This window comes from Schistocerca americana, chromosome 4 (genome assembly GCF_021461395.2).
Source record: "Schistocerca americana isolate TAMUIC-IGC-003095 chromosome 4, iqSchAmer2.1, whole genome shotgun sequence".
Taxonomy (NCBI): domain Eukaryota; kingdom Metazoa; phylum Arthropoda; class Insecta; order Orthoptera; family Acrididae; genus Schistocerca; species Schistocerca americana.
Window position 1 is genome coordinate 398800855 of NC_060122.1, and position 14007 is coordinate 398814861.

The 14007-nt window shown below is 39.2% G+C and overlaps 1 protein-coding gene across 2 annotated transcripts in view; it reads left to right on the top strand.

The window, feature by feature from the left end:
- LOC124612882 (glutamyl-tRNA(Gln) amidotransferase subunit B, mitochondrial) overlaps positions 1 to 14007 on the top strand; it is a 121285-nt gene that overhangs the window by 52997 nt on the left and 54281 nt on the right. The window contains exons 2-4 of one of the 2 annotated variants that reach the window (XM_047141329.1): positions 4546 to 4693; positions 4774 to 4887; positions 10679 to 10851. In XM_047141329.1, the coding sequence (XP_046997285.1) occupies positions 4546 to 4693; positions 4774 to 4887; positions 10679 to 10851 (435 nt within the window). The remainder of the gene's footprint in view (positions 1 to 4545; positions 4694 to 4773; positions 4888 to 10678; positions 10852 to 14007) is intronic. The other variant, XM_047141330.1, reaches the window with a different exon arrangement.

Consider the following 14007-nt stretch of genomic DNA (forward strand, 5'->3'; position numbering starts at 1 on the left):
AAGTCACTCATTGAACAGTCTGCTGTGCCAATAGAAGACAGCAAAAGGTAAACTGAAGTTTCAAATTTCGCATTTAAAAATCATTCATGCAGGAGAATTGTATAGATATACCACCATTTGACCATCATCCAAACTCCTGTATGCAGGACATAGAAACAGCCATCTCTTGCTTTGAGAAGCAGCTGAAAGTGTAGAAAACATGTGTCACCAAGTCCAGATGGAATCCAAATCCAGTTTTACTGAGAATACTCTTCAGCATTGGCCCCTTACTTAGCTTGCATTTGTTGTGAATCTCTTGCCCAGTGCCTTTAAGAAAGCACGGATGACTCTTGTATACAAGAAGGATAAAAGAATGGAGCTGCAAACTTACAGACCAAAAGAATTTAACATCAGTTTTTCACAGAATTCTTGAACATTTTCTAAGTTAGAGTGTAATAAATTTTGTTGAGTAGAAAAGCTTCTATCCACAGATCAACATGGATTTAGAAAGCATTACTTGTGCAAAACTCATCTTGCCCTTTTCTTGCGTATACTATCCTTGAACCATGGATGAAGGGCAACAGGCAGATTCCATATTCTTAGACTTCTGGAAAGTGTTTTATACAGTACCCACTGCAGACTGTTAACGGAGTTCAAAATATATGGAATAGATTCTCAGATAGGTGACTAGCTGGAAGACTTCTGAAGTAATAGAAACCAATTCTTTGTCTGGACAACAAATGTTTGTCAGAGACAGGGGTAATGTTAGGAATGCCCCAGGGATGTGTGATAGCACTGCTCATGTTCTCCGTATAAATAAACTATCTGACTGATGGAATGAGCTGCAGTCTGCAGCTTTTTTCTGATGACAACATAGAGTATGGGAAATTTTCATCATTGAGTGACTTAGGATGATACAGGATTACTTAGACAGAATTTCTATTCAGTGTGATGGATGGCAACATGCTTGAAATGTAGAAAATGTAAGTTAATGAAGATGAGTAGGAAAAACAATCCTTTCTCATGTTTTAATACAATAATCATGCTGTGCTCTTTGAGTCAGTCACATCAATTAAATAACTAGGCATATTGTTGCAAACCAATATGAAATGCATGGTCCGGGTTGGTAGTTGGGAGCTCAGTGTTAGATATGTGATGGAGCCCCTTGCTAGCTGCAAGAAGGGGAAGAAATCCAGTTGTGCTCCGTGTGCACTCTGAGTGTGGAATGGATCCTTTTGGTCCTTGTAGAACTTCAGTACAGAGCTCAGCAGAAGATCTGAGTCAGAGGCTCAGATGGTACTTTGACTGTATAAACTGGATATTTCTTGACTTGCATCATTAGGGTACAGAGGTGTTGGGATCCGCATAATAGATCAGGTATCTACTACACATGGGATGTGGATATGTAAGTAACAGGGGCTGTTGGGTGTGGACTGGGTATGTTTTTAGGTTAGAGGGTCTCAGAATGTTCAAACAGGGGTACAGTCACAGCAGAAGATGAGGGTAGACTTAGAAAACATCAATATTATGACCTAAAAACATTGGTACTATAATTATAAATTTGCTGTAGATGTGTTGGGAAAGAACCATAGCTCAAAGTGCTTATAGAAAGCACTGAAGCAAAAATCATTGTATGTAATGAAACCTGGCTGAAGTTGAAAATAAGTTCAGCTTAAGTTTTTGCTATAGATCTAATGGATAGACTAAATTCAGATGTTGGGATAGTGTTTGTCACTGTTATAAGTAGTTTATCTTGAAGTGAAATTGAAATAGATGGTTGCTGTGAGTTAGTACAGTTGGAAGTTATGCTCTGCAGCTGAAATAAATTAATGATTTATTTCTTTTATCAGGTGATGCAGTTGAGGAAAGATTCGAGGAAAATTGAGTTGCATTTCAGACAGGTATCTGACTCATACAATTATAGTTAATGGCGGCGTCAACCTACCCTTAATATTTTGGATAAAGACATGTTTAAAGTTGGTGGTAGGCATAATAGATTGTCCAAAGTTGCACTAAATGCTTTCTCCACAAATTATTTTGAGCAATTAGTTCATGAAGTTAAATGGTTATGATAGCATACTAGACCTTTTAGTGACAAACAGTCAAGAGCAAATAAGAGAGTGATGATGGATACATGAATTAATGACTTTGAGGTCATTGTATCATGACTGAATACTGTAACATCCAAACCCACCAAAAATAAATGCAAATATATCTATTTAAAGAAGCAGATAAAAATTCACCTAATGCCTTCCTAAGAGACTGTCTCCATTCCTTTGGGACTAACTAAGTAAGCAGTAGCCAAGTGTGACTCAGATTCAAAGAAATTGAGCAAATTAATAAGAAACAGATCCCATCTAGCACAGAAAACATGTGAAGACACTGTTAAGGAGGTCATTTCAAGAAGGAATGCAAAATTTCCAAGAATGACAATGCTGTTCAGTTGCTTGATACTTAGTATGGACGTCAGTCTGAGATGCTTCTAATAGTTTCCACAATGAAACCCTATCTTGTAATATGTCAAAAAATCCAAAGACATTCTGGTCTCATGTAAAGCATACCTGCAGCAAAAAATTGTCAATACCTGCACTTTGTGGCAGTGTGTCTATGTTACCAATGATACTTCCACTGAAATTGTTTGGTGTTGACTGCTCAGACAATCTGTAGTTTGTTTCTTGGCATGGTGCATAGTCACAAATATTTTTCTACTTTGCTTAACATTTCTCTCATGAGCTGAAGTAATAGATGCTATTACAGCCTTACAGTCACAGGTCCCATCTTCTATGTTATCTGAATCAACAAGTTTGGGTTTGTTAACTACTAGATCTAAAATGCTGCTCTCATGAGTCAGTTCTCTTACATACTACTCAAGGCAAATTTCAGTAAAGATGTTTAGTACAATATCACTCAAATAGCTATCCAGTCCATAGCAGGTAAGCTGAAATTACTGCAACATGATCGGGACATTTATGTGCAGTATTCCACAGGTTTTCTCTGCAGCCATCTTTCATCGCAGCTTCTGAAGCGAATGCTCTATAAAAGCACCTGATTACTAAGTTTGACCTGCCTTCCATGCTTACCTACAATCAGATTATTTAGCATTTGGAATAACTTATAATCTCAATATGTACTATAAAAATCTTTACATACCTAAGGTGTTCAGTCTATCCGTGGAATATATATTCCAATAATAATTTCTCATTTCATCCAGTTTTCTGTGTTATTATGAGACTTATTCTGGGAATTTGTCATGGGCTGCATTTAACTAGTATTACATTAACATTATTAGTTTTTAATCTACAAGGATTGATGTTCCCTGCTACAATTATTTGCCTGTCGTACTCCTGTCTCTGAGTACTGCACATAATTAATCATTGAGCCACACATACTATTCTACATTAGGAGCTGCTTCCTGTGTTTAGTATATGCCTGATTTCAGAGAAGGCCACTGTAATTATCCACCCAATAGCAGAGGTCAAGAAATCCATAAATTTATGCCCTTCACTTGGCCCAAAACCACAACTGTTACAGTCTTTGGGTATGGTGCTGCATATCATAAGCGGCACTTCCACCCCACATGCAAGGCTGGCTGCTTGCACCAGTTCATCCAGCCATCTAAAGGAAATGAATGTGGCTTCTGAACCCAGCAGCAATCATCTTTTATCCCAACGTGAACTACGATTATATTTGAATGAAAAATTGTTGAAGTGTAGGACTCCGAGGAACACTACAAATAAAATAAAATTTATGGTTAAACTGTAAGTCATTACTTTAAGAAGGATCTGGAGGGACTGTTCAGACTACTGATACAGAATGTTTTTGCTCCTTTGCTCATGTAGACACCTTCACTTCACCAATTTTGAATGCTATGGAAAGTTTAATGTCGTGTTTGGGTTGTTAACAATGATGAGAAAGGAATGGTGGAGGCTGAAATCTGGTGCTGGCACACAGCTTGCTCTTTCCAATTAATGCATTGGAAGTTACTCAGTGTAAACTCTACAACTGATTTGCGTATAATCTTACTCCATGAAACAGTGCAGAAAAGTTTATTAGGATTTAACTTAGGATGTTGGTCTAAGCTTCAACACACATGTCCACACGTTATACTGTGAATTGAAATAATTACACACACAATACTAGAAATGTCAATTATGAACTCCAGTATCAGTTACATAAATAGAGACTAAAATATACAGCTTTTAGAATTGTGATTTTAAAATATCCTACCTCAGTAGAAATATAATTTAAGCGTTTGTGGGATTATGAGCATCGCTAACCAGAAAAAATAACTTGCATTCTTATCTCTGATGGTTGACGGTAGCAGGGCAGTTTGCTCTGTGACTCAGGTTTGTTATGTCGTGTCTCCTTGTATATATTGAGTTACTATAAAATGAAGTGTCTTGTGAACTCGTACCATTGTGGCGTCTATCATTCACTATCAATGTGTACCAAAGTTCTACACATTCTTTTCTTGTTTATTGTTATGCTCCAGGATATTTGGTATACATTCTAATGCTACAGAACATACTTTGCAGTAGTTATGAACTAGTGTTATCTATCTTTTAGGTCTAAATGGACATCTGTTGTTGGACTGGAAATTCATGCTCAAATTTTATCAAATTCAAAGCTGTTCTCTGGAGCAGGAACTGAATTTGGGCTGCCAGTTAATACAAGTGTTTCACTGTTTGATGCAGCTATTCCAGGAACTCTTCCAGTAAGAAATACTTTTCATTTTTTATATACTTCTATGAGAATATTTTCATTGTCAGTAATAGTCCAATTGTAATTTTGCAGGTTCTGAATCGCAGATGTGTTGAAGCAGGTGTACTGACAGCTTTATCCTTATCATGTAGGATAAATGCAATGTCACTGTTTGATCGTAAACATTACTTTTACTCTGATCTTCCAGTAAGATATATCAATTTATTAATTATTTTGACATTAATGCATGTTAGCATTTTTAAGTGTCAAGATGGTGTACTCAGTAGCGAAACAAAGCAGTAGGCTCTGCCAGATATATCGACTCTTAGACAGTGTGTCTAATAGTGTATTTTAATATGGCAGAATGCCATCTTAGGCAATTTATAACACTTAAAACACTTGATAATGGCATTTTGAAGCTGAAATCATGATTGTGTAAGTGTAATGTAATGCTGTAAATAAACAACAGTCTAATGGCAGAATTGACTTTAAAGAAATTGGATAATTTATTCAAGAGAAAGAGCATCATAAACTGAGCAAGTTAATAATGTGTTGGTCTACCTATGGCTCTTACACAAATGTTATTTGGCTTGGCACTGATTGATAGAGTTGTGGGATGTCCTCCTGAAGGATTGGGTGCAAAATTCTGTCCATTTGACGCATTAGATCATCAAAATCCTAAGGTGGTTGGAGGGCGACAAATATAAACAAATGCCTACAGTGCAGACTACCACCAGTGCGTCTCTGCCCAGTCACCAACTTGGGCCTGCCAGTCAAAATAATGTGAGTCAACTGGACACTACACCTGACCATGCAGACTGCCTCTGCAGATTTCACACTCGCTTCAGCTATGATGCACTTATGTTGCATTCAGACTTGTTCATGCGCAAACTGATCTCATGGCTTGGTACCGGTGCACCAGGTTGCTTATCCTCTTCAAGTTACCACAGATTACCACTTCGTGATAGTGCCTGCACATCTCATCTGCGACCAGATGGCTCTTGCCTCTTTGTTTATGATGTGCAACTAAAATCTTACCTTCTAGCCAACAATGGAGCCGATGTCAGCATGATTCCACTGTCTTTTGCTCCTGCTACATTTTCACAGTTCCACACATCCAATGACTCCGTGATACTGGTGACTGGCACTGCATCGATCGCTCTTGATTGTTGCAGCCACACACCTATGCCCCGGATCTTCTTGGTGGCTGAAACAGTGGAACCTGTCATATAGTCTGTTGGTAAACTCAAGAACGAGCAAACGAGTGCCCTCTCTGCCTACCCAGGTACATCAAAAGGTGCTTCTACAGGCTGTTTCGTAACATAGTACTGCCCCTGCCATGGCGTGTGCTTTAAATCTGTGGCAACACCGTGTACAGATACATTCTGGCAATGTTTATTTTTAGATAAATGGATTAAGAACATAAGGAAAAAAAAGACAATAGATTATTCTGAAATACAACATTATAGAGTAAAAAATATTAATGAAGGAATAGAAGTTGGGATTCTATTAAGACGTAGAACCGAATGCCTGTCCATGTGAATTTACTTTCCTCTACTGCTACTTGTAAAATGAACCCCATATTGTGCAATCAATCTGTAGAATTTAAGGCTTGTTCTTACTCTGTGTTTCTACTAAAAAGTAGAAGTTTTCTTTGAAGTGCAAGAAATTTATAATTTCACATGTTGCATTAGTCCTATTCGCACTACTTTTTTTGTCACTGTCTTCATGGAAATGTCTGGAAAGTAGCCGTAAGGTGTTATGCATATTGGGCATTTAGTCTATTGTCAGCTGCCTAAAATGTTACATATGTTTTGGTAGTATCAACAATTATTTGTTTCGCATATAAATAGATTAGAAAATCTTTATTAAACTTTTTTATAAGAATGGAATAAAGTATCAAATTTTTAGGAATGTTAAATATTGCTTTTGGTGAGTCTGCTATGAGTAAAACAAGGCCATACAAGTAGTATAAATTTCAAAGCAGGCCTTAAAGAACAGTGGTTTTACAAGAATGGATGAGATTGAAAATGGATAGTTGAGAGAGCTATAAACTATTCCGAAGAAACAGTTCCAAGTGTTTTGGGTATTGGAAAAAGTACTGGCATAAGTGTATAGTATGTAATGGGGAATATTTAAAAGAGGATAACATTGCTTTAGATTAAAAAATAAAGTTCTTACCAAAAAATACAAATTAATCTGTGAATGCACCTCGTACATCAAGCTTTTTATGGAAGCCCAGAATCGGTGTACATGTTTCAAAGGAAATGTCAGCAGTGTTTAGGACAGCTATTGCATATATGTTTTAAGAATATGTCTTAGAATTAGGTGAGTAAATTAGGTGAGTAGAAACTGAGATAGAGATTTAGTGAGAGAATACATTAAAATGCTGCTGTTCCATGGGATCATATTCTATTATCAAAAAATTAATTAATTTTCCTGTGAAGTTCTTACATTATTGTTGATTTTGTACAACTAGTGATAAAGGTATTTATTGGTTTGGAACATATTTGACTGCATTTATCTTGGAAAACAGTTTAGCACTTTTGCTACCTTTTATTCGAGGATATAGTTGGAGGTTTGTTATGCTCCTTGTTGTGATGTGAAGTGTTGTCCATAACAGCTACACAGTTTGGCAGATTCAGAGTTACTTTAGTCGATATCCAATTTGAATAATTTTCGTAGTTCATTTGCCCATGATAGTCCCCAGTTGCACGTCCCACTTTATCCACTTAATAAATTAACTGTGCATTGGGTAAAAACCCATCTTTTGATCCAGTATTGACTACAATGATCCTATTGCTTCCACTAACATTGTCCATAATGCCATCAACACCAGGACCCTGCCAACATTTTGTTGTTGTCCACACAAGTTTCATCAACATAAAAGAAGTGTCTGCGTAGCTCCCTTAATTTCCTCGCTTGCATCAAGTACTTATATCACCAGTCAATTATATCCATTCTCTGTACCAAAGTCTTTCACTTATGTACAGATCTTTTACAGATAAATCCCATTTCACGCAGTGTCTTGTGTGAAACATCTTTTTGTGAACGAAAATGGATCTTTTGTTTTATGGCAGTAAGTAATTTCCTTAATGTTGGCACTATTTTTTGATTTATGCAGAAGTCCTCCATCTTTTGTCGAATTTCCTCCCAAAATTGTTAGTTTTCCTTCATGGCGATTCCAGTAACGGTGTGGTTTATTTTCACAGTCCTTCCCCACGAATCGTATTGTGACAAGACTGACATTTGCATAAATTGCATCTCTTTGATTGGGATTGGTAATATTAGCCAAGAGCTCTTGTTGTGTCGCCTCTTTAACATTCACTGTAATATGATTAGGGACAATCAAACGCTCATTACTCCACAAATACCTCTTTTTCCTATTCTGCACATTTTCTTGTAATACAGGATGATTATCCATGACTTTTGGATACCGAAACATATCAGGAAGTATACAAAGTTAACTGACTAATGCTGGCAATTAAGGTCCCATGAACAGAAGCAACTTATGTCACTGCACACTGATCTACACTGCTAGTCCGATTATGGGCAAATAATTTTGGGTGCCTCTGTAGGCCAGTGACATGGTCCTTGCAGGAAAGGCCACTCCTCCCACCAAAAGCGCTGCTCACTCTCTTGAGTTTACAGACAGACTACAGGAGCCAACTTCCTCAGGCACTACTATTTACTGCCAGGCCTGAACTATGTTTTGCTCCTGCACCACATTGGCTAAATACTGATCAGTGGCAAGATCAGTGACTCCCTACCTGCTAAAGATACACAGCTGTCTCCTACTTTGCAGTCAGAGATGTCAAATGCTTCTGGATGAGCTCTGCATGACATGTGCCATGCTTTCCAAACTCCTGCATTCCAACTTGTATATGCTAGTGACCAACAACCTTCTCTGCTCATGCATCGCCGAGACATCTAGTGAGCATCATGCGGCTTAACAGAAACTCACAATTCTGCAATGTCTACTCCCACTGCCCGATGATGAAGACGTTACGTTGACCTCAAAACAGGTCAGTCAAGTCCCGTTACCTAACTGTGATCGCCTGACCACACTCAGTGTTATTGATAGTGCCTCTGTGACTGAGTCATCCATTGACAATGGTGTTACAATAACATTATTGCTATGCCCTCAGCTCACACTTCACGCCAACCCTTCTGGCCACAAACTATTGGTACCATCCATGACGGGACAATTCATTGCATCAACACCACTCCTGGCCCACTAGTCCGCCGTCACCCCCACCACCTACCTCTGCACAAACTCAAAGCGACAAAAGCCAACGTGGATGAACTCTTGTGTGTTAGTATTGGTATTGTATGACAATCTGACAGTGCCTGGGCTTCTGTTATCAAACTCGTCCTCAAAAGGGATAATAATAGGTGATTCTGTGGCAATTATCGGTATCTCAAGAGCTGGACTATAACAGACAGCTACCCTATACCAAACTTACAAGACTTCACACACGAAGTTTCTGGTGCCACTGTATTCAGTGTTGTTGACTGTAAAAGGTGCTATTTACAGACTTCTGTGGCTGACGAGCGTATACTAAACCTGCAATAACCACACCGTTTGGTCTGTTTGATTTTTTATTTATGCTGTGTTAGTTAAAAAAAATTGGCCGAGGCCTGGCAGAGGTTTATTGATGGCTTTCTATTTAACATGTCCTTCTGCTATGCTTACCTAGATGACGTGATAATTTTCTCGCAGACTCGCAGTGAACATGAGATCCATTTATGCACCATGTTGGACAAGTTAGCAGCACATGGTTTCATGATTAATAACGATAAATGCCAACTACGGCAACCCTGTGTCACCCTCGTTGGACATTTATTTGACACTTTGGGGATACGCCCCATGCCAGAAAAAAGGGAACAGATTCGCCTCCTTCCTCCCTTCTCGGACTATCAAGAACTACAACATTTCCTCAGAGACATCAGTTTTTACAGGCACCATCTCCCACATGCTGCTGAAACACTCTTGCCTCTTACTGAGCCACCGCACGGCAGGAACACCACCAACAAATGATGATGCCTGACATGGATGCCTGACGTGGATGCCTGAAATGCAAATTGCCCTCGACAAAATTAAATCTGACCTCACACAGGCTGTCACCCTCGCCCTTCCATCACTGGATGCACACCTCATGATCATCGCAGACACCAGCGACCATGCAATGGGCACAGTACTGCAACAAGAGATCACTGGTGTGAAACAGTTGCTGCATTTCTTCTCTCGGAACTGAGCGATGTTCAGAAGAAGTGGTCAACTCCTGGTAGAGAGCTCTTGGCCATAAATGAGGTGGTCCGCTGTTTCCAGGATGACATTCAAGGACGCCCTCTAACCATTTACACTGACCAAAAGGCTCTTGCAGATGTGATCAAAAACCCTTCTGTTAATGCCACACCAGGTGCTTTCACCATCTCGACCTGATCTTTCAATTTACCACCGACATCAGACACATCTGAGATGCGGAAAGTGTAGTCACGGACTACCTGTTTTGATTGGTAGCCGCATTTACTCAGCTGGACTTCAATCTACAAGTGGTACATTCTTCAGAAGTAAGTAATAAAGACACATAACATACATTATGTTAAAATTATAAGCATACATTATGAACTAAAATGCTCAAGGCAAATAACAGATATCGTAGATCCATGAAGGACTTAATCTATGATTTCTGTTCTTTGACCTGAGCCTCTTAGCTCATAATGAATGCTTATATTTTTAATGTAATGTAAGTTATGTGATGTTATTCCTTCTGTAGAAGATAGCCCTAGTGGTATTTAAACCTGGTCAGTATTTATTACTATAAACTTTATGGAACCAGTTAGCTGTTTACATCATTTATTGAAAAAAATTGTAGGAGTCACATCTATTTCAGCTGTAGTTGAGTGTAAAAAGAACAAAGAGTATATAACAAAAAAGGCTCCCTCATCTGTCCTTGCCATTTGTCTGCCTTATTTGCATCATCTCTTTTTTCAGGCTGGCTACCAAATTACGCAACAACGCCTTCCACTAGCTCAAGGTGGGCAAATAGATTTCCATGTTTTTACCCAAGGTGTGCATAAGAAGCCTTATAAGAAAACAGCAAGGATACATCAGCTGCAGCTTGAACAAGATAGTGGAAAATCTCTTCATGATGAAATTTTGAACAGGTATCATGAAAGCCATTAATCTGTTTTCATCCTCCTCCTCACCCTTCCACCCCCCCCCCCCCCACCCCCATATCTCTCACTCACATCCTCAGAGTAACCCAAATGCAAAAGCCGATAAATGCATTTTTTGTTGATTTTGAGATGGGCTTACTGTCACATAGATTTTTTCAGCACCTACACGAGGGAATAGGTTTCAGGGTGCAAAGCCCATTATAGGCCATTGAAAACTGCCGTAGAATATTGTTTTCAGTTGCAAAAGCTGTTAACTGCACGTTGTCTTCAGGTGTAAAGCCCACTAAATGTCCGAAGCTTACATAACCCGCCAAGTTCAACAGGCATGGTGGTCACCATGCCATGTCCAGATGAAAAGCACACCAACTGACATCAGATTTACCAATCTAGACATTAAAAGCTACATTTCAGTTTGTTATGATTAGAAGAAATATTTTTCACATTCAGAGTTAGGTTGGCTGCACTGTAGCAAACACATATGCAACAGTGAAGCTCACACAGCCACTTTTGCAATATATATGCTGGCAAGCACAGTTCAGCTGATCAGCAGGGTGCTTGTTGACATATTGGTGAGAGTGTTTTGCAGAAGATATGTGATTTTGTGGACATTTAAATACAGCAGATAGTACAAACGAAGTGGAAGTAATTGAAATAATAGGAATTCTGCAAGAATTCGAATCCATCTTAGTATTTGCAAATGACCTGAACAAGACCAGGTTTGACAGTCCCTCCTGGAAAAGGAAGAGGCATTCTTATCAGTGGAAGAGAAATGTTTCCAAAACAGAACGGTAAGAACATGAAAAGTATTAACATTGTTATGAAACAAAAACTGTGTTGGTACTAAGTATTATAACATAACCTCAACAAATTTGTGGTATGATCTGTGCTGTCCTCTATACAGTGGCATAGTCTGACCAATTTAATAGACAATTTCTGCAAAACTGAAACTGGTAGTTATCTGGCAACAAAATAAAAATGTACTGCATAGCGAAACTAAAGGAAATTTGTGTTAAATGCAGTAGATCTCGCAGAGAGCAGCAAGGAGTGCACATGATTATGTGTAGTTTTAATAGGTACTATACTTAACAGGGTTGCCAGATTGCTCCCGCTTTGGGGAGGATTTTAAGCAACTTATGGGGGAGGGGGTTTTGGCAGTAAAAAATGAAATTTTCTACCAATCGTTTGGTTTAATCACGCCTTTTATATACACTACTAGTTCTTTTAATTTAGCCCGTCATGTACAGACTTCTGAATACTTTTCAAGACCCTTGACATGGCCGCCATCTTGGATTCAACTCCAAAGTTTCAAATGGGAATGTAGTCATGTGACATATCAAACAGACAGAGAATTTCACCAGAAAAACAATTCCGTTGTTATTTTAAAATACCTTTATTCATTCTCGGGTTAAGGGCAATTACGTGCGGCAGCAGTGGGACACTCGGCAGCTTGAGTATTACGTACTGAGAAGTCATAAAATGGAGTCTGAAATGGTGCAAAGTGACTATCCCATGCCTGATATGTTACATGTGTTTAACTGTTAGGTATCATTTACTCATGTTAACGTTTTAATCATTGTTTCCTTATTTACAGGTTACAAAATGTCCTTAACACATGAAGAACGCATTGAAATCATCTTGATACCAGGAGATAGAACCACATAGGCCATTGCTGAGGATTTAAACAGTCGTCACCCAACCAGACAGCCCATCACTCACAGCACAGTTGCCAAGCTTTTGGCCAAATTCCGAGGAACAGGTTCTGTCACAGATAAACCTAAGGCTGGAAGACCAAAACCTGCCACTGATGAAGCAATAACAGTGAGCATGTTGGCATCATTTAGCAAGAGTCCGCCATGAAGTACTCATCGCCTGTCACATGAATGTGGGGTTAGCGGTACCTCCATACTGCAAATTTTATCGCAGCACAAATGGCACCCATACAAAATTCAGCTGCTCCAACACCTGAACAAAGATGACCCAGACCGTCAGCTACAGTTCGCAGAATGGGTGCCACAGCAGCTGCAGATAAACCCACGTTTCCCCTATCAGGTGCTGTTCAGTGATGAAGCCAATTTCTTTATCAATGGTGAAGTGAACAAGCAGAATCACAGATACTGGTCCAACACAAATCCGCACTGGATTGATGCTTCCAAAACCGTCGACTCACAAAAAATGATGGTCTGGTGTGGTGTGTAGGGTACCAAAGTCGTTGGACCTTTTTTTATTGATGGTACATTAACATCCAACGGTTATCTGAGGTTATTGGATGAAGAAGTGTTTCCTTCATTGTTAACGGAGATTGGGACATATCCGGAATTCTTCCAGCATGATGAAGCCCCACCACACAATGTGCGAGCATGCCTGGATGTGCAGTTCCCTCAAAAGTGGATTGGTCGTAGGGGTGCTGTGGAGTGGCCACCACATTCACCAGATTTGATTCCTTTGGACTTTTATCTTTGGGGTCATGTCAAAGCACTGGTTTATTCTGTGAAAATATGGGATTTGTATCATCTACAGCAGCGCATTGTTGATGTGTGTGGTTAAATTCAGCCAGATGTGTTGGTCAAAGTTCATCAGGACTGGGTTCGGAGGATAGCATTAACAATCCAACATAATGGACAACATATCGAGCCATTCCTATGACTGTGTAACATCAGTGTAATGTCTCTTCGGCACATAACACACATGCTGCCCAACATCCCACCACTGCCACATGTAACTGGCTATAATCCGAGAATGAATAAAGCTATGTTCAAAATAACAACGGCGTTGTTTTTCTGGTGAAATTCTCCATATGTTTGATATGTCACATGACCACATTCCTATTTGAAATTTTGGAGTTGAATCCAAGATGGTGGCTTTCAAGATGGTCGCCATGTTGCTGACAGATTAGATTAGATTAGCCTATAAAGTTTCCCCCTTCCCATTCCTCTTGTGTAGGGACTCTGTTTCCTTGTTTGCTACTCAATTTGAATTTTATGAGGATGTTTCCGGACTTTTGGACCACCCTGTACTTTCCTTACCAGGTTGCTTCACTTGCTCGGAGTGCCACCAGGTGACATTCAATCTTGTTGTGGGCAGTCTCTATCACAATATCACACAGTAATGTTTATTAATAGGTATTGTCTGGCACAAAGTCATTAA